Here is a 24319-nt window from a genome sequence, read left to right as displayed (position 1 = left end):
ATACTGTTTTAATTTTTTTTTAAGTTCCTATAAAACATTTCTGTACTTTCTAGTTGAGTTTGTTTTTCATCTCTATAACTTGATAAGGTGGTTAAGTAATTTAGTAAATTCAGAACTTATTCACTTAGACATATAAAAGCTCTCTTAAAAAAAGAAGAAGCCCATAAGATAAACTAACTCCAAGCTGGGCATCATTATCAGGAATTGGTTTTGTCTTTCAGTCTTGCCAGCATTTTTTGGGCAAACGTGTGGGTGGGGGGGGATACTTTTACGATTTGAAAGTATCCCCCCCACACACACACCCCTCCCCTTTGTGCTCCTTAATCCCTCCCCTCCGAGCTCATATCGTCCTCCCCTTGGAGCCTCCCACGAAGCACACACCCCCTCCAGGGTAACGTCTCCATCGAACAAATAAACAATACTGCAAGAGAGACAGAAATAGTCTCGACACCGTCTAATAACACAAAAAACAAACTAACGGCAGCTTTCACAGTCATAAGCCAGCATTGGCATGAAAGTTATGTGTCACAACATCCACAATTAAGACGAAAGATTACCTGTTCCAGGGTAGTTTTTAACTTAGTTCAGAGTGAGATTTTGGGTGCCGCCTCCCACAAGCTCTCGGAAAACTTTTAAACTGACCGTTGTCGATCGAAAATAAAGGCAGATTCAGCAACTGCATAGCTTATTTCTCGCATAAAATGTTTTCAGAAACACATTTCGGTGAACTATTTGCGTAAAATAAGAGAACGTTTTTTTAATTATTCCGGTGAACAGGTTGAAATGCGTGAGACTTGAGAGCCCTGCTGTTCAACAGAAACTCAATGGAATGAAACATCGTCATCAAAACACCCGGGAGACTGAGTTTTAGACTGTTTGAACTTCTGAAAAATATCTAGGTGGCACTAGATGATGTGGAGGGAAAATATGGAAGACTATGGACATCTGCTGGTAAACTCTGTCATATGTTTGCTGGGATAATACATGTTTTACACTTGATGTACGGTGTTCATGAGGAGGTATAACACACATTGCCTTAATGCAGCTACTATTTACATCACGCATACTGTATACAGTCTTATAACCAAGAAAATAACACGTTGGATTATTTATTCACACAGGAATGAGACAAAAATACTGACCTAGTGGAGAGCCCAAGTGGGTTGGGTCCTCCCCCACTTATAGGTGAGTCAATAGTGTGCTTTTTTTCCAGTGTCTGATGAGAACAGTGAGTGGTTAGTAGGGGTGTAACGGTTCACCAAAACCACGATTCGGTTCGACTTCGGTTTTTGACTCAAGGTTCGGTTCAAACCTCGGTTTTTAAAAACATACTGAAAAACCTTTTGGAAAACTTACAGAAAAAATTTCTGGATTTTATTAAAGGATATATCAAGAACATGAACATTAGTTATATTAACAAGTATAACACTTCTCTTTAAACAAGTTTTTTTAAAACACTTCTATTAATCTCTTAAGGAATAGAAAAAATAAACATTTGTCTTAAGACCAGTCTACATTGTCTAAATAAAGTAAAAATTAAAAACTTCTTACACCAGTCTGAGGTATAACAAAAATGAATAAAAAGCACTTCTCTTAAAGTGTAGGTCCGGAGTGAAATGGACCCTAGGTAATTTCCACCAAGACCTCCAGCCAAACACCCCCTCGAAAGCATTTTTAGCGATGGTCAGCAGTGGTCAAGATAGGGCGATCAGCCGAACGGCTTCGTAATAGCGCTATGGTACTTACAGTATATCTTGTAAATTACCCCACTAATAATGCATGGAATGTTACCAAACTTCTGCAGTAGTAGACATAGGGTCTGCACTCACAAAGCGAGGCATTTTAAAGTTTGTAAGTACACCAGGAGTTTATTTAAAAAGAACACTTGCCTGATAGCTTCTACTGCTAAAGCTACGCTGTTTGCGTAGACGGCACCGTGTTTACACAGCTTCTCCTTCGTTGGTGTTTAATGGCAGTCGGCGTTTACCCAGCTGTTTCCGTGACGCGAGTTTCACACCAGCGTATGAAAAAGTTTCGCCGATTTTTTATAAATGCTTGTCGACCTGATAATATAAGCATTTATGAAAAAAAAAATTAAGCGAAAACTTTTCATACTCTCGCGTGAAACTCGCGTCACGGAAACAGCCAGGTATACGCCGACTGCTATTAAACACCAACGAAGAAGAAGCTGTGTAAACACGGGGGATCTGCTAGCTCAGGTTTATTAGCCATCTTGCAGAAATGAAACTAACCTGAGTGACCTGACACACGTGTGCGGTCGGGGCGGGGATGAACCGAGGTTCGGGAAGATGAGTTTCTGAACCGAAGTCCTCTGAACCGAGGTTTTCCGTTTCGGTTCAGAACCGTTACACCCCTAGTGGTTAGTGTGATAAGAGAGGCAGTGAGGGCAAAACATTCCATACTTCCCCCAAAACCTACAAGACTAATGCACACATCTGTGTCTTCAAATTTATGAAAATGGCAACTGCTTTTATCACTGGGAATACACAGATGAGTAATGCTAAGCCAGTTCTTATAGAGCTCAAAATACATCCCCCAAACTCTTTAGAGACACTCTCATGACATTTTCACATTTCCTGTTCCAAAACGACAGGAAGTGTGACGTTAAAGACACGAAAGAAAATTACAATGATGTGTTATATGGTTGTACATTATAATGCAGTGTAATATATGTTAGGTAATGCACTTTCTGGTAAACTAATGTAGCACTACAACTGGAATGTAGACACTTCAGATTGACTATATTGTATTCAAGGTGCTCTGTAGCCTACACTGTGTCTACTGATGGTGTGGGCATTTCTTTTTTCTTTTTTTTGTTGTTATATATTGCTGTTATTGGCAGAAAGTTAGCACTTTATGAAAGTACATGATGTACATTTGCACCTTAGCTGCCTATGTTTGGAACCTTACTTTACCGTAGGAAGATAAGTTACTACTAAAATCACTTACAAGTTGAATATCATTGATTTTGAAGCAGTTAGAATAGAGTCTAAAACAGATGCTTCCTTCCTACCAAACTAATTGGAGTTGCAGTTTCTTCGAGTTACTAACGGAGGTTAAGGACACGAGCGGGACCACCAGGAGTGCTGAGAATGTGATGGTTATCTTGTAAGTCACTGATAATGATTGAATTCTGATGGAAATGTGTGACAACGATGAAGCAAGGATGAGTGTGATGGATATGAATATGTTGGAAATTGTATGTACTTGTGACATTTTTCCTGAATTAACATCAAATTGGAGAGATCAAATGAGACCGACTCTCTAAAAAGTGGTTTAATAAAGCGGATAATGAATTATTAAAGCTTGGTTCATGTCTTGTGGAGGCGGGTAAAGAGCAGGACAGACGAGCAGAAGAAGCAGCAAATCCTAGTGATAGTGTGATAGTGAAATTTTGTTTTCATTGTGTTACTTGGGAGAATCAGACGTATTCACTTTGAAGAAATGGGTAACTTGTAACAAAATGTCCAGGTATTTCCTGATCAGTTGCTACTGAGCGACGTTCACAAAAAGCCGTATCACTTCCTGATAGAGCAAACCAGTGAGCAGAATGTGGCTGTGCATCAGACTTCTCTTTCTCACCCTGCTACATTCATGCAACACACAAGGTAAGAACTCTTCTTATATTCCCTGCTGTTGATTGACTTATAGCACTATTTCATCAAAGGTAGTTTGATAAGAAACGTCATGTTTCTCTGGAACACATTTCTATTATTAGAAAAAGATACGATTTTTCTATTGATTTTACGCACTCCTGCTACCCACCTGCACCTGAGGAACTGTGGCTGTGCAGGGAGATTTGCTTTTCTTCACATTTCTATTATTATTGACTTGTATACTATGGAGTAATGTAGACAATTCTCAACGATATGCTGATTGTCAATTGTTTCAATGGTGAAGCAAACCATTTTAAAGCTATACAACTTTTATTGAGATATATTGAGATGTACAGTTATGTCAGTTACCCCATCCCCTATCCGTCCCTCATAAAACAATAGAGGTGTGTGTTTCTTTCTGTCTGATCAGTCTTAGAGAAAGCCAAATGATGCTGCACAGGAACATTCTTGTACAAAGCCCTTACACTGTATACTGACACAGAATGACAATTTCCCCCCTTAAAAAGTATCATTGCCATAAGCCGGTCAACAAAATGATTCACTATCATCCACGTTTTGATGAAGATCTGGATTCAGGTCGAAAACCTTATTTGTTCATCCATGGCGACGTGCGCACTCTTGGCGGACTTCTTCCTCTTTCTCACTAACTGTTGCACTAGATGGCGTCAGCGGGGCAGAGTGAAACCCTCCGGTGGTTTCAGAAGCTCCAACATGCAAACTTCACTCCTACCCTAGTGTAACTACCTCAGCCAGCAGTGGAAACAGTTGCTCACTAGTGTGGCTGACACGGAAAGAGGGCAATGTGAAAGAAAGTCCCTTGTTTTTCAGAAGAGACTCATGTTAAAAGTAACTCCGAGCAACATCATCTCAATCTCTGTTGGCTCAGTTTCACCTGTTAAATTCCACCAGTGAAGGTTGATGTAGGACATTTTTCAAGACCTGTTTCAATCATAGATAAGCTGAAGTACCTGAACTGATGGCCCAATGTATAATAAATATATTAGGGATAGAGTAACATTCAGCATTGACCGAATAACCATATGTAATGTGTGATTTTTATTGCATTATGTGTCTGCTTGTCTTTACAGGGCTCAGGTTTTTGAAAAAGGGAGATGATTTGCTTCTGGACTTTGATGCTGATGTTCCTGAGACGTTTTCATTCGTTGAGTGGAAATTCAACAACACTGTATCTTTAGTACGATTTTCACCTGATGGAGAAGGATTACAAAATCTCGACAATGGAACATTTGAGTTTCCTGATAAAAAATACTCTTTTAAATTAAAGAATGTACAAGAGGCAAACAGTGGAGTTTATACTGCAAAAGTAATAAGGCTTCAAGGAGACAAAGTACTAGATGAATACACGTTCATAGTTGAAGGTGAGTTTGTCAACATTTCAGACACTGACAGAGTTTCTGCTGCCATGTTTCTAAAACCCCCCCCCCCCCCCCCCTCCCTCAGGTCCAGTGTCTCCGGTGAATCTGACTGTGGACTCAAATGCCTCCGGAAGCTCCTGTGAGCTCACCGTGTCCTGCAGAACGCAGGACTCTCACATTAACAGTACTTTTACATGCGTCAACCAAGCCTGCAGTCAGGAGGGAGGAGAGCAATCGAGGGTCACAACCTCTGGTGATTCTCTCCAGCTCTACCTGCAGAACAACACCATCATCTGTAACCATAGCAACCATGTCAGCAAGGAGGTGAATTATGAAATAATTCAAAACTTCTGCCTCCCAGATCCTGGTAAGACTGAGAGACAAAACGACTTCCTGATACAAATGCAGAGTTAGGAGTCAGCTTAGACTTCTCACCATTTCTTTTATACGTCCAAGTTAATGAGTTCTGATTTCTTCCACACTACGATCAATAAATTAGGTTTGTTACAATTATGGTTAAAATCCATGCATTTGTCATTCTGTTTTCAGGCGTGTGTAAGCTGTTTTTTTCTCTTCCTGAAACCTTGTAGAAACTAAAAATGATAAGGCTTATCTGTCAGCTAGCATGCATTGTTAGTATTTTGTCATAAACTAATAAATGGAATGTAAAAAATAAAGTGAAAGCAGGAAGCAGGTAAATTATCCCTGTGCAGGCGATACCTGTCTTTGCCCAGTGAAATGATTTCATACTACAGATCTGGTCACCTGAACATTTATAGAATTAAAACTGCAGTCTGTTTTGAATTCCCCGGCTGAAGATGCGATGCTACAGTGACATACACTCACATATGTTGCATGACTTTAACTAGGCATACCTTTCGAATCCGGTTTTTCTTTTTCTTCACAGATCCACCCGCTTTCCCTATCTCTGTGGTGGTTATTTTGGTCATAGATTTTTTGGCCATCATTTTGGTTTTAGGCCTAGGCCTTTATTACAGAAGAAGAAGAAACGGTAAGTCCAAGTGTGCATTTTGACACAGAATTACAAATAGCATCTGCCAAATCCTATTTATTTACATGGGAATACAGCATTCAAAAGTTCATCCTCTGCCATAACGTAACTCCCTCTGTTATTGGGTAATGAAATTACACAGTAAACAGTAACAATGAATCAAGTAATCCACAACTGACCTCAATGAACCAAAGCCAATGTTGTGCCGAACTCTTGTGTAACTTAAAGCTCCTGTAAGGAAAACATTTTAGGCGATATATTATGAGAGACAACCTCAAAATGAGTGCTGCTTTTATTCTTTAGCCCATTCATTCTTAGCATCGATAAGCGACTGCATGCACATGTAAATGCATTTCATCTGCCAAAGAACATTTCTTCATACAACCTAAAGGATCACACAATAGCAAATCCTACACATAGAGGCTTCAAAGTGTTGTTTGAAGATGGAGTCATGTAAACACTCAAAATCTGGACTTGATTAAGCTGCAGCTCAGGGAATTTAAATGTAACAGTTAAACAGTAAAGCCCTTTTTAAATCTCTGACCTGCAGATATAAGAGAGAGCCTCGAAAATACAGTATATGCTGTTCCGGAGGTAAGCATCATATTTTTTTTTTAACATCCCTAATTTGCACCAGGGAACAGATTTATAGATTTTGATCGATTTGATAATTGAAACCAGATTTGAGGAAATGGGCAAAATTAGGAAATGCTTTTAAAATCAAAATGCAAATGCCAACCAATCACATGCTTGGTCTTTTTTGACTCTACATTGACTTGACATGAATCTGTTTCCCACATTCACACATCACTGGTTGTACTGCTTCTTGTGCTCACGTGTAATGCTTTGGGTCTGATGAACCTGGTGCACCATGATCCATCTATCCAAACCTGCTGTCTGGCAGTCCGTCCACTCAAATGCTGTTTCTTTATGCTGTGCTGTTCCAAAATATGTTGTCTTCTCAAAACTCATCACACAAACTGCAACAATGTCATTTACATTTGGCCACAGGATTGTTTGCTTTCTCTTCTGTTTTTTTTGGCCACACACCAATTAACCTGACCTACATGTCACTAACGAGCCAAAGGTTTTGTACTTTTGCAAAAACGTCATATTCATTCTGAGAACAAATGTAGAGACAGAGAAGAGATGTTTTTTTAATACACAGCGAGACACCGTTATCTGCTCTTGATGAAAAACAAGTTCATGCATTATACAAGTTCATTGTGATGCTATGAAAACAGACGTTTGCAGTCAATGATGCAGGACCTCTGGGTTTTTTCAGGATCCATATGGGCTGCTGTTAATTGTAGAGATTACTTCCTGTGTCAATACAGTAAAATAGCACTGTTACAAATATCGTGTGAAGTATGTAGTAAAATGGCAACCTTTAGTAAAAAATAAGTGTGTGTGTGTTTTTGCAGGTGGGACCTACAATCCCACGGAATCCAGCTCAAGATGATTCAGGTCAACATTCAAACTCCACCTACTCCTATGTGGGATATCACTTTGCACCCCTGGAACTCACCGAGACTAGAGGCCCGACTCAGATAGATTCTATGCTCAGGTACAAAAGATCTCCATGTCCTCATAGTTTATAGGAATCCCATTCGCTCGGGCCCTGGAATAGACTGGTGACCTGTCCAGGGTGCACCCTGACCCTGCCCTCATCCAGAGTCGGCAGTGATGGGCTCCATCCCCGCCGCAACTCATAACAGGATAAGCATATAATGGATGGATGAATGTGTTCTGAAGCACAGCTGGTCTTCCTGGGGTCCACATTTAAACAACAACAAAAAAAAACCATACAAGATTAGACTTCTAAATCAACACACACATGAAAACACACATAGAGAACAATAGGCATAGTGTGCCAAGGTTTTTTCTTATTTGCTTTAGTGGTAAAGATTTCCATGTTTTCATCGGTCTATATGTCACTTAAACAATTAATCAGGAATGTTTTTCTACATATGCACTCGTTTGTATATAGGTGTTGCTCAAGCTTTCCATGTCTACGTTTATGTGGACTACGAGGAAGAAATATTATGAAATACCACACAAATTATGAGGTTGCTTTTTGAAGCCTCACTATTTGAACCCTTTAGATCCAAAATAAATTCAAACATCACATATTATATTTTTTTATTTTATTTTGAATTATGGGTGTGGGCTGGCTCCGCCTTTAAATTCACTTTAAAGACTATAACTTTCCTTAAAATGATTGAATGGATGAATAAATGAGGCACCATCTGGGAACACTGCACGGTTCTCCTAAAGTTTACCTTACCTGGGGATGAGCCTGTATCTCACTTCTTCACCTGTCCAGGCGTTTACATTACAACACAGTAAAAATGCAACACAGGCGAACTTCAAATTGCTAAGATTTAAGGCTGTACTGCCAACACTTTCCCCCACAAAAAAGGTTACCATACAACTAAACTACACTCTCAGTTACGTTTACAGGGAAATATATTAATATATTTATGTTTTTGACAAGACATGAATTGTCAAGAGATTTTTAAATTAAATTATAATTGTTAAACTTTCTCTGCCAATGTTTTTTAAACATATGTATCAACAACAGAGAAGTGGTTTGCAAGCTTGAAAAGTGTCATTAAATCTTTTTTACATTTATATTTTGTTATATATTCAAGGCATCAAGTGTGAATTAGTGTGAAATATTCCTTGTAAAAAAATTGTATAAAATATGCCATATTTTTTGCTGCTTGTGTATTGATCCATTCCCCTTCCCATGAAACATTTGCAAAGCTGATGTTCAGAAATACAATAAATTCTGAATGGTTTACATGATTGCTGACTTGCAGTGTGCTACTTCTTCACCATTGCTCTAATAATTGATGTGTTACTGCCACCAGATGTGGATCGGTGGAACAGCATGAAATCAGTGGCAGGAATGTGTACCATCTCCCCTTGAAGAGTATGAGATATAAGATTGGTTGGAGAACTATTTGTTTAATTGTGCTTTTTAATCTCCTCCATGAGGTGATCAGTTTATAATTAAAGGGCCAGTGTGTGGTATTTCCGGCTATAATATTCAGAACTATTTTCTACTATTTCTACTATTCTCTATTACTCCGCTGTCCATGTTACTCCAATCTTAGAAAGGGATGAGTGAGCAGAGAGGTATTCAGTTGGTTGCAATTTGCAACCGCACCACTAGATGCCACTAAATCCTACATATTGTCCCTTTAAAAATACAGCAATGGAAACAAAACTAATTATATGTCAAAACGGTATTTAACTGTATACTGTTTTAATTTTTTTTAAGTTCCTATAAAACATTTCTGTACTTTCTAGTTGAGTTTGTTTTTCATCTCTATAACTTGATAAGGTGGTTAAGTAATTTAGTAAATTCAGAACTTATTCACATATAAAAGCTCTCTTAAAAAAAGAAGAAGCCCATAAGATAAACTAACTCCAAGCTAGGCATCATTATCAGGAATTGGTTTTGTCTTTCAGTCTTGCCAGCATTTTTTGGGCAAACGTGTTCACTCATTTTAAAGCTATGGTCTACGATTTTAAAGTATCCCCCCCCCCACACACACACACACCCCTCCCCTTTGTGCTCCTTAATCCCTCCCCTTCGAGCTCATATCGTCCTCCCCTTGGAGCTTCCCACGAAGCACACACCCCCTCCAAGGTAACGTCTCCATCGAACAAATAAACAATACTGCAAGAGAGACAGAAATAGTCTCGACACCGTCTAATAACACAAAAAACAAACTAACGGCAGCTTTCACAGTCATAAGCCAGCATCGGCATGAAAGCTATGTGTCACAACATCCACAATTAAGACGAAAGATTACCTGTTCCAGGGTAGTTTTTAACTTAGTTCAGAGTGAGATTTTGGCGCCGCCTCCCACAAGCTCTCGGAAAACTTTTAAACTGACCGTTGTCGATCGAAAATAAAGGCAGATTCAGCAACTGCATAGCTTCTTTCTCGCATAAAATGTTTTCAGAAACACATTTCGGTGAACTATTTGCGTAAAATAAGAGAACGTTTTTTTAATTATTCTGGTGAACAGGTTGAAATGCGTGAGACTTGAGAGCCCTGCTGTTCAACAGAAACTTCGCTGGGGAGCTAGAACCAATCATCAAATTAAAATAACCTCCCTAACCTCCTCTTCCTTATGACCCCACCCAAAAGCTTCTCCCTAAATAGAACAGTACATGAGTGTAAACAGCTAAGACTTCATTTACTATTGTACATTCAAAGCAACTGGACAGACTTGCATTAACCATTGAGGAGAAAATACTTTTGGCTGCTGCATTGGGGTGCTATTGTTAGATGTCAATCTCACACTCATCTCTAAAACAACCTTAAACATTCATCCAGAGTCATACATCACACTGACTGGCCTTTAAGCAATGCTTCAAATATCAAGCTCTATTTTCAACACACCATAGGGATAAGGGATGTCATATTTTAATATCGTCATCTAGTTTAATTTAAAAAGTGATACCTGTCACCAAAAACACCTTGAATGAGAAAAAAATGTTTGCATGCTTGTGAATGTAATATCTTACTAGAGTATAAATATTTTAAGCAAATCTACTGTAACTGATTTGAATACATGAAGTGGATACGAAGGCTGATTCCTGGCTTCACATGGATCTGATAACTACATTATCATCAACAATTTATAATGCAAATGTATTCAGAGCACAATCCAAATTTGAATGTAGGTTATTTGAGTCATGGTCTAAAAATCCCAGGCTGATCAGTGACAAGTGTTGACGGATCATTCTTGCAAGAGCAAGAGTTCATAGATGCAGGGTGTATTAGCTAAGCAGGGTGTCCACAAACTGCTCTCATTTGAGGCCAGGCATGAGCAGGACAGAAGTCCTCAAATTTTGGTCCTTTAAAATGCGCATGGAACGTTTCAATCTTTAAAGCACTTCCTTAAACTCTCAGAGCATCCGCAAACAAAGAAAGATAAACACTTCAAATTGGCAAGAAAAGCGCAAATATTTAGTATTGTGTTGGAAGACTTTGCTCTGGCATCCCTACCTGGTTCTTCAGCTCTGTTTTTCTGCTCCATGGATTTGAGGTCTGTAGATTGCAAATTGTGAAAGATTATAAATGATTTGTGTGTCATTAAAATGCAGATGAAGCATCAAAGCCAAATCTGTTATTGTTTGTTCAACAGATTTGGCTTCTTTTCACTCGCTTTTCACTCTAACCCAGAATTAAAAGATTCATGCTGGGATTCTCAACAGAAAAGCTCTTCACACTGTAAACAATGTCAGCTATTCTGGTACACAAAACACAAGAAACTAAGCCACCCCTTTATAATACTATTGACAAAAATGACTTTCAACTGTGCATTAGGCCTACATACAAAGCAAGAATTTAATGCAAATTTAACTTTAACACATTTTGAAAAAACATTGTATACTGTATTTTAACAATGGATTTCTCATCAAAATAGTGTTTAGTCTACAGTCCTGAAAGGAGCACTAACTCAGAGTTACTCATCTAATAAAGGTTTTACAAATATGCAATGCATTTTAGCGATAAGCAAAATGTAAGCAATGTCATTAATTTAAAATGCAGAAAAATGCCATAAAAATAGTATAGGCCTAGTAGGTTATAGAAAATGTAATTTTAAAAAGTAATTGTTATTTTAAAGCAATAAAAAAGTTACAGTAAAGAATGCTATAAAAGATACAATGAAAAGTCATATCATATTAATATCACAGTATGTCATAAATTGAATGCCATATAAGTCATACAAATACAAATGCCACAATAAAGGATGCACTGATAATTAAATATAAAGTCATAGTATAGTATGTCATAGAAAATATCATAATATAGAATGTCATAAGAAAGTCATAAAAAGTTATAAAATGCATCATAAAATGCTTCTTCGTCACAATGGCAGATCAGTCCGACAGCAGTGGTACATTTCAGGGCTCTCCCTTTATTCACATATTTGTCTACTAATTTATTTTGTGTTTGTTATTTCTTGTCCTTCACGAACCCTTAGCTGCCTGCTCTCATCTCTTACCCTCCTTATTCCATTGCCTTTCCTCAGCATCTCCAGCCATTGCTCAGTGTGCCCTGCCTCTACCCCTTTACCTCTTACAATAATCCCTTTTTTTAAAATAATTTACTACTGAGTTTGTGTAAGCATGTGGGTCTCTGTAAAATCTTAACAATATAGTATGACATAAACATGTAAAACAAATACAATTGTATTACTGTAAGTCGAAAAAAGTCATAGCATAGCATGATGAAAACATGCATATTATAGTATGTTGATAAAAAAAGGCATAGTTATAAAGTAATAGTATCTCGAAAAAAAAGTCATAAGAGTTCATAGTATAATATGTCTTTAAACATACTAAAGTGTGTCGAAAAATAAATAAAGTCGTAGTATAGCATGTCGAATAAAGTCATAAAAAGTCATAGTGAAGTGTGTCCGAAATTGAAATGAAACAAGGCAGAGCATAAAATGTTGAAAAATGTCATACCATGTTGAAAAAGATTCTGAATAAGCCATAGTAAGTCAATCAAATTTGAATATAATTTACACAAAAAGCTGCAGCACCGGAGTGTGGCATGTTGAGAAAAGTTTTTTAATGACATCAGAAGGAATGTAAACACGAGCCCCAAAAAAGTTCGCTATCATAACATTCAAAATGGGCATTTCTACAAAAACATTAATCAATGCATGTGTTTTTGCATATATCTCCAATATGAGGGAACCCGACACCCAGCATATGAAGCATATGGGTTACTGCAGTATAGTATTAAATATATATTTATATTTCTGTGTGTGTGTGTGTGTGTGTGTGTGAATGGTCACGTTAAATGATTACTGACATGAAATCCCTTTCAACAATTTTCTTCCAACAATCCTGTCAACAACCCTTGGCAACAAGTTCCAAGACTTCATATCCATCAAAACCTGATTTGTAATCCAGTCATATCCAAACTCTATTCTCCTGTCCCTGACCCAACAGACCATGTCACACACAGTTATACCAAGGACAGCTATTATGAGTCACATTATCCTCTATTTCAGTCATGTTCAGTCATAAATAATTACCTAGATCCTAATTTACGCCCTTCCCTTTCTTTCCATCCATTACTCATTACCGCTCCACCACCACAAGATGGCGACAGCAGCAAACAAAATACAACCTGACGTGAGACACAAAGCCAGTGACATCATCTGCGGAGGGACAGAGGGTGTGCGAAGGACAAATGTCTTGAAATGCATTACATCATTCTCCACTAATATGATAATATATCTCAAGCTCTGAGTGCAGTGCCAAGCACAAGAGGGGCCATAATCCATACAACGACTGCTTCAAATGTGAACAAGGGGATAAAATGGAAGTGGTTGGTGGTGGAGAAGGGGGGGGGGGGGGGGGGGGGGGTCCACTGGAGTCTGGGGTGCAGTGCTGAAGGTTATTCCAGACATTATTCCTCAATGAGAGCAGGAGGAGAGAGGAGAGGATAATCACTATTACACTCTAAGTAAAGAAAGGGAGACTGTGATGCGTCCTATCTATCTTCTGTCCTTGTCCTTCTTTTTTTCCAGCCATATCTGTGATTTCTTTGTTCGTTTCGATTTTCAGCCGTCCACGGTTTTTCCTGTCATTCGGAGGAGAGGAGAGGAGAGGAGAGGAGGACCGAGGAGGAAAATTGTGAAAAGAGGAGTGAAGAGGAGAAATGAGAAAAAGATGGGTAAGATAATGGGTTGCAGGGAAGAGAGAAAGACAGAGAAGTCAGAAAATAATGTGAAAAGGATGAAAGAGGTGAAAGAGTGACAGAGGAGAAGACTTGAGAAAGGAGAGATGAGAAAAGGAGAGGGAAATGAGGAGAATGGAAGAGCTGCTGCAAACTCTGAAGAGAGGAGACATGGGGCTGACTGAGGAGAAAAAAGTAGAGAGAAAGAGAGAGGGAAGATGAAATGTGAGGAGTAAAAAGTTGCAGGGATGTGACAAAGAAGAGGAGAGGGGTAGTGAAATGATGAGGCAAGAGAGGATTGAGTATGAGAAGAAGAGGGAGAGGGGAGGATGACAGAGAAAATATGAAATGAGGAGTGAGGAGAGAGAAAATAAGAAGAAAGAAGAGGAGGGCAGAGGAAAGGATGGTAGGGAGGTGAAAGAAGAATTGAGGACAAATAAAGGAGAAAGGGAGAAATGGGGAAAGGACAACAAAGAAGGAAACAGATGAGAGAAGGAGAGGAGGAGAAGAGGGGATGGGGTGAAGGTTTAAGATGTGAGGAGGAGAGAGGAGAGGTGGAGAAGGTTATGAATGAAGGAATGAGAAGATTGAGCAAAGTAAAAGGAGAGGAGAATGGGGAGAAAAGAGATGATGGAGGGGAAATAGATGAGAAAGGGAGGAGAGGAAAGTGAATAGATGGAAAGAGGAAAGAGGAGACTAGAACAGGAGTCGGTGGAGAAGAGGGGAAGGAAGATGGTGAGGGATGTGAAAGAAAGGCTGAGAAGACGAGATGAGATGTGATAGAGGGAGGAGGAGAGGAGAGGTGATCATGAAAGGGGGACTGAGGAGAGGAAGAAAGGAAAGGAGAAGGTCAGAGAGATGAGAGAAAATGATTTGATGAAGGAGCAAAGAAGAGACTGGAGGAGAGAAGAGGACAATAATACAAGTGAAACGGTGTGACTATGGAGCGAAATCAGGGCCAATAGATATGATGGTTTGAAATGAGAGGGCTGTGGCATCATGAGTGACAGCAGAAGTAAGAAAGGCTATGTTTTGAGAATATTATCATTAGGATTATAAAGATGGCTGTTTTTTTTTATAACATATGGCCAGGCATACAATCAAAAGACATCTGTGTTGTGTGGAATTAAGCATAATATAAACTTTGCTAAATGTTAGCTTTAAATTTTATGGTGCCACAAAGAACCTCTATAAATATAATCTACACATCTTTATGTAATTTAGGATCATTTCCCAGAGTATCCACTGAAAACATAGCATTTCTTATGTTTTCAGCTCCATGGGTACTACGCTGCGTTCATATTCGGAAATGGGGAAACGTCTTTTTTAAGTGTAATTGTCGAACTGTACAATCAGGCACAGTAGCAGTAGTGCTCTTATGCTGGTGGTGCCAAGTACGGTCAAAAAGAGCAGATTTTTTTCACAGCCAATCAAGTGAATGTGGTGTATAGAAACCTCCCGTGGTACCTACGTTTACTGAAGGCAACGTGACTGAGAACAGTCCATTCAATAGGCTTGTTTAAAGGAGAAATCCAGTCATTTTTTACCCATTTTCGTTGTCCCCAGGGTCATCCTGACTTATTAGAAGCAAAAGACCCGACAAAAATTGACGTTGCCTAGCCCGAGATCTGTAACTGCCTGGCAGCCTTCCAGACTCGCTCCAATGCTAACCCATAGGAGCAAGTTTTATCTGCTTCTGGGCCTCAGAAAATAATTCCAAGACCTATGCAACACAGGTTGGGTCCGTACGAGACACGACAGCGCTCATTTAGCTCAAATAGTGTGGTGAAATGACATAAATATGTGTTTTTGCTAGTTACTCACCTCAAATCACCCCGTAGACATTAGCAGTAGATAGCCGAGCGCGCGCTCGTCCCTCCCACTCACCGCAGAAATGAAAACGTTTTCCTCGTAGTTTTGAGTTTGTATCCATAAAGAAACGATTGAGCAGTGCAGTCGTCATGTCCGTAATAAATCCATGAAGCTGTTATGTCCATATGTATGACTATGTTACAACATAGCAACGATTTCTTACAGCTAAAATGCAGCCCGTAGCCAAAACAATGCAAGTCTTGCGCAAGTTCCCGTCTGCTGTCTCCCAACGTCCTCACTCTGGAGCTGTTTTCAAGCCAGTACAGTGATATATCTTGGACAGTCGTGCGAGGGTCACTTTGAGTACACCTGGAGTCGAAAAACAGCGACAATGGCAAGTACTAGCTAGCTAGCTTTGGAAGCTCTTGCTTGATCTCACTCTGCTGATGAAAGACTGCAGTCTGCACACGCGACTCCCACTAGTGCTATCAACACCACTAGCCTACTGAGACTGCGCGAGATTTGTTGTCGCTGTAGCAGGTTCAACTGTCACAAAGGCTAAGCAAACTTACTATGTAGTTACACTGTCATATGGACATGACGGCACTGCTCGATAGAAAGACGTTTGTTACTGTACTGGCTTGAAAACAGCTCCAGAGTGAGGACGTCGGCAGTCGGGAGACGGCAGTCGGGAACTTGTGCGAGACTTGCATTGTTTTGGCTATGGGCTGCTGTTTAGCTGTAAGCAATCGTTGCTATGTTGTAACATAGTCAGCTTCATGGATTTAATACGGACAGGACGACTGCACTACTCGACCGTTTCTTTATGGATACAAAATCAAAACTATGAGGAAAACGTTTTCGTTTCTGCGGTGAGTGGGAGGGATGAGCGCGCTCGGCTATCTACTGCTGATGTCTACGGGGTTTCGCCACACTATTTCAGCTAAACGAGCGCTGTCGTGTCTCGTACGGACCCAACCTGTGTTGCATAGGTCTTGGAATTATTTTCTGAGGCCCAGAAAAGCAGATAAAACTTGCCCCGATGGGTTAGCATTGGAGCGAGTCTGGAAGGCTGCTAGGCAGGTACACATCTCGGGCTAGGAAACGTCAATTTTTGTCGGGTTTTTTGCTTCTAATAAGTCCGGATGACCCTGGGGACAACGAAAATGGGGTAAAAAATGACCGGATTTCTCCTTTAAGGTGAACTGCACCTCGCCTGGAAAGGTGAGCAGGTGGCAGCAGCAGGAGGCAGAACCTAAAAGCTGCGCTCCAGTCAAACACTTTCCAGCAGCCCTTGAAGATTTGACAGGAATACATACAAAGTTACATCCTGTTAGACGTGATCTGTAGGCTATTTGTAGTTTGCGACCACATTTGCATTTATTTACATTTGTTCTTAAATATTTGTGGAAATCAGTATCAGAATCATACTCGGGAAATTGTACAGCTGCAGTTGCTTCATAAGAGTCAGGAAAGAGTCAAATAAATATAAAAATATAAAGTAGGCCTTTAAAATAATGCTATTAAATATATGTAATGTATGAACATAATATAAGTATGTAAAACACTATACGGTATAGTAGTGTATCTGCTGTTGAGGTAGTAGTATCATAGAATCTAGTGCACTGAAGTATTATTGCACATAGTAAAGTTTGGCAGTTATATTGTACTGTATTAAATCTGTTTTTTTTATGTTGGCCTCTTAAAGCACACTAGGCTAATTTCTCGTTTTGATAAGGTCTATATAAATAATAATTTTATTGTTGTTTTTATAATTGTTATCAACCACATGAGATATGTTTGTTAACAGACTGAACTTTGAGACTAATAGCCCATGATCTAGCGTTAAATATTAGAAATTTGCATTTTCTACTAAATGTGGTGCGAAACAGCTCTTAGATGAGGCGAGAGGCAGGTTTTTCCCATCATGCCCCGGGTCTTGCAGTCGGTAAGTACAAGACCCGCGCTGAAAAAAATATCTGAAGCTAAAAAAGAAATTCTGAATCTTAAAACATAATATCTGAGAAAGATAAATCCAAAATATACATATAAAAAATTATATAAATAATTTGTTATTTTGAATTCCTGAAATGAATCAACATTATATTTAACCTGAAAACACTTTTACACTTATTCTTACATTGTTGTATTAAAAAAAAAATAAAAAAATAAAGATCAAAACCTGAACTTTCAGTTTCAAAAACTTTTGGCCCTGATTTAGCTCCATAAGTGACAAGATGAGGCAAGAGACAAAATTGAAGTGGAGAACGACGGAACGGCAGAGTAAACTTAAAGAGATTAGGGAGCAGAGAAAGAGGAGAGGGGAGGAGGGGGAGGAGGGGGAGGAGAGGGGGACGTCGTGCTCCTGTCACTCGCATTCAGGTGAACTCTGCCCTGGTGCCTGTGTGCTATTCATAGACGCACACTTCCCACTTTCCACTTTAGTTGAGAAACTGTCACAACAACTGTTTGGGCTCAGTCATTCATAGTTTGACCCAAATAAACAGGAGTATGCAGGATGTTCAAACTTCATTCAAAGTAAAGAGCTGAAACATTTTAAAGACACATTTCTAAATATATAAAATAGAATTGAATAAAATGAACTCTCTCTAAACTAGGTTTCGGCATCACAAATAAATGCAAAAAAAAAAAAAAAAAAAAATGGAGCCATCGCTGCAGTTCTTATGAAAAGCCGTGTCTTCTTTTATTGTCTGTAATACTGTGGAAAAATAATTACATACAATTTAAAAACAAAAAAACTGAATCAAACATGAAAATAAAAAAAACTTTCAATAATATCTTGTATGTTTTGTACATTTCTTTCTTCAATAAAAGTGATTAAGAAATACTCAAACCCAACATGAACATAATACACGTGAACAATATATAGGGATAAAAATAAAGAACTGGAGTATGGAGAATCTGAATATATGAACACCCACTCGGTTCCTCTCTCACCAACACACACACCTCCGCACATTTTTTTTCCAAGTGCATTATGGCATCCTGTCCTTCTCACCGCACCGATCATCGTCTTCATCAACGACACCAAGCCCAACATCAATTAATCCTGTTCACTCGTGCAGCTGTTTCACAGAGCAGACAGGCTCAGCAGCTGGATGAGGGACAAGCTCTGCTCGTGTCCTAAGGCCACGCAACGTCTCCTTCATTCTGTCTCACCAGCTGTCCTGCTTCATACCAGGGTTTGACTGATAGGGTTTATTTTCCCACCAATATTTAACACCTTCAAATGTAGCATACAGCGTTTCCAACTGAATCTCCTCGTTTATCTGCTACTGGGAGGGCAAAGAAGGCAACAGAAGGGGGACAAGTTGTGTTTCTCATCACTCGCCTTTTAAGGAAACAACTTTTATTTCCCTCTATTAAGTCTGACATTGTGGTAATATCGGCCAATCTCTGACATTAGAAAAATAAAATAAAAACTCCTAGCCTTATCCATCAGCTGCATCATCATTTCTAGTTTAGATGGAAGGTGCCTTAGTGGTTGCTTGGAATCATCAAAACTCTTTACAAAACTTGGGGAAAAAGGGAAAACGCCGATAATTAAAATCTGCCCACAACAATCAGTCAAACCCGAATTTCTACAGGCCAGTGGTGCTAACACATTTATAATGGTACGAATACACACCGGTGTCACAGGCTGCAAACACACATGTACACACACATGCATGTTCGCTGATGGACACATTAAACAGGTACCACGCACACACGCACACACGCACACACACACACACACACACACAAAGCATACATACACATAAACACGAGAAACACAAATGGCTGCTGCATTTGTTTGTCTGCTCAGTTAATTTTTTTTTTTTTTTTGCACAGTCTTTTGGCACTCACTGAAGACCCCACAAGGTAAAAATGGACACCGAGCCACACGAGTCAGTCTTGGCCAGGGATGGCGCAGCACAGCACAGCATGGAACAGAGCAGTTAGCTGTGGGTCTGGCCTGCTTCTAGCCTGGGTTGGCCTAGTTGAGACAGAGTTTTGGCTATTTGTGGCCTGGCTGAGCAGTCGTTTTGGCCACAGACAGACACACACACACACACACACACACACACACACACACACACACAGACACACACACGCCCTCTCTTTTTTTCCTTCTTCATCTCAGGGTTGATTAATAAGAACCCCCTATCTGATGCATACAAAATAAAATACTGTATATAAAAGTTTGAAGTCACACTTTTGACCAAAGTGATTTCTTTTCCACCACCGGCGAGGTAACACCACAAAGTAATACCAAGAAAATAAGATTCAAAATACTGATTTTCAGAGAGAAATACACGAGGATGATGTCATGAGCTCATGAAGCTATACATTCTCTAAAAACAGACTCCCAACCCCCCCCCCCACAACATGTACACGTTAATGCAAGCTTAGATTGCTATACTACTCCATATGTTATCAGCTCGAAGAACATTTTGGAAGAAAGCTAGGAGAGAAAGGTTTGCTGTGTTGTGATGAAGACCTTAATCTTCGTTTGGAAGCTGGTAGCTTGGCTGTTAATATAACAAGGGGAGAGAGTAAAGCATACCTGTAGACGCCGCGGTGAGAAGTACATATGGAGAAGAGGGGAAAAGATATGAAATAACAGCGTAGTGGAGCAAACATTTCCAGATTCCCGTCTCAACTGCATATCTTTTAAGTCCTAAACCAAATCTAAGCATCTGTTTTACATTTTTGGCTTGTTGTCTTCTACATTTTTATACGTCCCCACTGTCAACAGACCGGTTAAAAGGGAACGAGTCAGCACCCGGACGGCCTGATTGTTTTTTTGGCCTCCTCCGTGTCAAATCGACTCATTCGACACAAGGTCATAACGACATTTCAAGTCAGATGCAAAATACTGCACGGCTACAACTCTGTAAAAAGGTTGTAAAGAGGTAATAGTATGCAGTACCAAGGCTGTGATGACCATATCAATTTAAAAGGGTACCCCATCTGCCGTTCTTCTCTCCATAACTGCTGAAATGGTTTACATAGTGACCTTGGAGCTACGAGGTTCCACCTGATATTCTAATCAGACGTGGTTCCCTTTCTGAAAGTGTTTCTTCAAAATATGGGCAATAAATATTTTTTTTTCACTGCCCCTTAGGGCAGAATTACCATAATATACCGTATCTGTGAAGGGTTGATAGGGTGTCTGATAAGTATAAAGACTCCATGATTACCTCTCGAGGTGTTGAGATATCTGGCTTTCAATTTGCAACCTCTGTTCCTGTGTAAAGCAGCGTCTCATCGGCTATCATTTTAAGCCGCTCAAAAATATATGGCGGAGCGACAAGAGGGGTCCTCTTCATTGCATACGGTCCCTCTTTACTTTGAATATTCAATAAAACATGAGTGCCCTTAAGAAAACGGTAAAACCTCCAGGAAATGTCAAAGAGATTCCTGGAGGCAAAGAGAGTTTAAAAGACTTGTGTGTCATTTGAAGTTGAGTAAATGTCTTCAAACTGATGAAGGGTCTGTTGTTGCATCCATAGTGGCCTTTGACTATATATATATTATTTTTTATAACTTCTTACTTACTTGCTGCGTTTGTAAGATGACCATAGTGAATTGGGACTTAGTTGGTGTTGGGTTAAAAAGCAAAACTCCTACTGCGTCTTACCAGACAGACAAACAGACACATTTAATTTTCTCTCTTGGTGGTAAATCATTTTGGTGGAGAATCACTGGAGTTGTACAGTAGCTGCATCAGTCGAGGTTAGAGGTTAGTAGCAACATTTTAAACGCTGATCATTATGAACCTACAGGGTTAAAGGCCAATCACATGTACCAAAGCTGACACAATATAATGGAAAAAAAATCTCAGACATAAAATACCACCAAATGGCCTGTTGCTCTCGGACAAACCAGTATACTTACATATAAATGTACAAAGTACCATATGAGCTAGATAGAAGCCTCTGTACCTTCGTTTTGATATGTTAGACTACACTTGAACCTTCTCATTGCTTACAAAGTTCACAGCTCAAGGTGAGCGGCCGCTTGTTCTCCGTCCATCACTTTGAATGTCGTCGACGTTTTGAAAAAGGCAGTCCAGTCAGAAGGCTGGAAGTCAAAGAAAGAGTTTCACACCGAACACGCGTCTCCATCAAACAGATTTGCCCTTGCTGGATATTTATCATTTTGGAATGGAGCTCTTCAGATTTTCTAATTTACGTCTACGACGTCCACTTTAAAAACACCATCCATCGCTCTTTTTTTTAATTTTCTTTTTTGAAAGAAACTCAAAACGTTTCCAAAAACGATCACGTCGCCACATACACATTAAAAAGTGAGTTTCACCCAAATCGCTGAACCTTTGGTCCACAACCCTTATAAAAATACTATAAAATGTTTCTGAATGCCTTTTTTTTTGACTCATACGTTTCGGTATAAATATGGAAAAAAAAAAAAATCTATTCTACTGTGCAAGTGAGAGAAACAAAATACTTCTTGACACTTGAGGGTAGGGGAGGTATCTTTTTGTACAAATTGCAGAAATACGTTGAATGAAAAAAGCGCTTCCGCCACACCTCGTTTCACAAATACTGTATACAGCATTGACCATGGGTGAAATGTGTCATGATGATTCAAAGTGAGAGATGCGGAGGAGAATGAGCGTATAGATGAACTTGCTACCACTCCTTACTTTCCCCTCAGATGTGGCACATACAAAACCTCTTTGTCCACCTCGTTGTGTCTCTACACAAGAAAACACATGTCAATAGTGTGTTGGCACATACGCATTGGCACTCTGGTCACTAACTGTACCACTTTAAGACGCTCTGTCCCACTTAAATGAGGAAAATGGATCCAAAAGTGCCAAATATATTTATAGTCCAAGCTGCCCCGTTGCTGCAATACATCGAAACAAGTAAGTCTTTGAACATATGTGTGTATTTTTGCAATATGTGAGAGTCAGAAAATGCAGAAAGTGGTGATTACCGGGAGGTTTGCTGTAGGTCACCGTGCTGCATCACACTGTACAGGTTTGTACAAGGAAAGAACTTTAAATTGACCAAAAATCTCCATTTGCACTTATTTACAGAGATGAGGGGGGGGGGGGAGTGTGATGCAGGGAGATGATCCGAGAGCAAGACGAGGACTGCAGGAAGAAACCGGATTCCTCCTTAAGCTCCTGGCGCTCTTCTTCTCCTTCTTCTTCTCCTTCAAAGTGCTCTTCTTCTCTTTTTTTCTCTTTTCTTTTGATTGTGGATCTCGCTGTTGCTTTTGTTGGAGCATAAACACTGCACGCAACAGAAAGTCTGCGCAAATGTGTGTGAATGTCACTTTGCATGTGATGTATGTATTGCTGCTAACTGTATTATATACTATATATGCAATGCTGCTAATAGCTGCTGAGTGTTGCTGTGGTGTTTCTGTCCCGGGCACTAGATGCTGGAAACAGAAATTGGATTTCTTGGATGTTTTATGAATCTTTTATAGTCATGTATGTTGTTGTTTTAATGTGTAATTAGTTCTGCAGCTGCAAAAAAGCAAGTCAACGAGTGTGTGTGTGTGTGTGTGTGTGTGTGTGTTTCTCACACATGAGTCTGCATCCGCTGTGTGTGTCTTTGGGAATAGTCAGAGGGTGGAGACGAATACGAGAAGCGAGTGGAGGTTCCATATTGCCCCAGCCCTGTTTCAGGACTTTGTTGCCCTGGCCCCGGCCCCGGCCCCGGACCTGGACCTGGACCTGGTCCTGGGCCTGGGCCTGGACATGGACCTGGACCTGGACCTGGACCTGGACCTGGACCTGGACCCGGCCCGGTCCCTTGTCCTGTTGGATACATCTCATAGGCTGGCCCTTCCTCTATGGGCGGAGCAAAGCCCATGCGGTAGGTGGGATACTGGGAGGGGTATCCATAGTTGTCATAGGCCAGCTGGGTTGTGCTGTCCAGCAGACCGCAGTCTCCGGGGTAATCGCCAGGTGATTGAAGAGCTGGATTGGGAGGTGCTTGCTGGCTCTGCGGCACCCTGGTGAAGTTGGTGAACTGGGCGTAGGTGGCATGGGACATCCTGGAGGGCGGACGGGGGTCGTAGCAGCCTGCCCTTGAGCCTGGCACTCCACTGGGGGCAACAGCACCACTGGGGCCGGCTGGGGGCCCGCTGGACGTGGCACCCGCTGGTCCGCTGTTTGGGTTCGGGGAGCGGAACTCGCCCTGGTAGTGGACAGCACGGGACTGGGGGCGTGCCTCGTCGTGGGTGGTGGCTCGGACGTTGTAGTAGCCGTTGGTTGGATCCTGGGATCAGAGTAGAGGATATTAGCTTATTGTTATCATAAAAGGTAACAACGTTGGGCTGAATGGCAAAGACACCCAGCTTGGTCTTGGATTACATCATACACACTTCACATATTGTATATAGCGTATTTTCAGTTACACTGCAGGCTGATGTGGTTGGTGCAGCTGGCGGCGATGGTGTGGGATCAATGCAGTATGTGTGTGAACACGACACATAATGATGCAGCTTCATTCATCAGGATAAACATGGTTTCTAATGCAAGATGACAGGAAGCAAACCAAGGCAACAGCTAACACTGGAATTAAAGTACCACCAGGGTGTTTCAGCACCATGAATGTTGGAAGCAGTTTGTTTCCTCATTTATTTTGGTGGGTTAGTTCGTAGTACTGAGAACTAAACCCTCCAAATATATGGTTTTAAAGGGCATAAAGAGATTTAAGGTTGATCGTGCTTTAACCAGCAGACTCCTGCAAACGATGCATCAAGAATC

The 24319-nt window shown here is 40.2% G+C and overlaps 2 protein-coding genes across 5 annotated transcripts in view; one reads left to right on the top strand and one right to left on the bottom strand.

Moving 5' to 3' along the window:
- Positions 1 to 2383: 2383 nt before the first annotated feature.
- Positions 2384 to 9285, top strand: LOC311012573 (SLAM family member 7-like). 2 transcript variants are annotated; one of them, XM_084008067.1, is made up of 7 exons: positions 2384 to 3129; positions 3493 to 3629; positions 4727 to 5017; positions 5100 to 5381; positions 5922 to 6026; positions 6577 to 6620; positions 7451 to 9284. In XM_084008067.1, exons 2-7 carry the CDS (start codon positions 3572 to 3574, stop codon positions 7625 to 7627), a joined length of 957 nt encoding a protein of 318 aa, XP_083864193.1. In that variant the 5' UTR covers positions 2384 to 3129; positions 3493 to 3571; the 3' UTR covers positions 7628 to 9284. The 2 variants fall into 2 exon arrangements, with proteins under 2 accessions (XP_083864193.1, XP_083864194.1); XM_084008068.1 differs by lacking the exon at positions 6577 to 6620 and having other exon boundaries at positions 2384 to 3220; positions 7451 to 9285.
- An 8953-nt stretch (positions 9286 to 18238) lies between these two features.
- The window catches only part of kirrel1b (kirre like nephrin family adhesion molecule 1b), a 65899-nt gene continuing 59818 nt past the window's right edge, over positions 18239 to 24319 (bottom strand). The window contains exons 15-16 of one of the 3 annotated variants that reach the window (XR_014597054.1): positions 19144 to 23828; positions 18239 to 19100 (exon numbers count right to left, since the gene is read on the bottom strand). Coding sequence is in view for 2 of the 3 variants with exons in the window: in XM_084008059.1 (XP_083864185.1) it covers positions 23127 to 23828 (702 nt within the window). In the remaining variant the exon portion in view is untranslated. Of the gene's footprint in view, positions 23829 to 24319 lie in introns of all 3 variants that reach the window. The other 2 variants (XM_084008060.1, XM_084008059.1) reach the window with 2 other exon arrangements.

This window comes from Eutrigla gurnardus (assembly GCF_963514095.1).
Source record: "Eutrigla gurnardus genome assembly, chromosome: 4".
NCBI classification, from domain to species: domain Eukaryota; kingdom Metazoa; phylum Chordata; class Actinopteri; order Perciformes; family Triglidae; genus Eutrigla; species Eutrigla gurnardus.
This window is presented reverse-complemented; position numbering and strand designations above follow the sequence as displayed.

Bases quoted from the DNA above. Each gene is read 5' to 3' on its own strand.
- LOC311012573 (XM_084008067.1), top strand. From the start codon at position 3,572: ATGTGGCTGTGCATCAGACTTCTCTTTCTCACCCTGCTACATTCATGC. The intron at 3,630-4,726 runs GTAAGAACTCTT...TTGTCTTTACAG, and splicing joins ACATTCATGCAACACACAAG to GGCTCAGGTTTTTGAAAAAG. The intron at 6,027-6,576 runs GTAAGTCCAAGT...TCTGACCTGCAG, and splicing joins TTACAGAAGAAGAAGAAACG to ATATAAGAGAGAGCCTCGAA.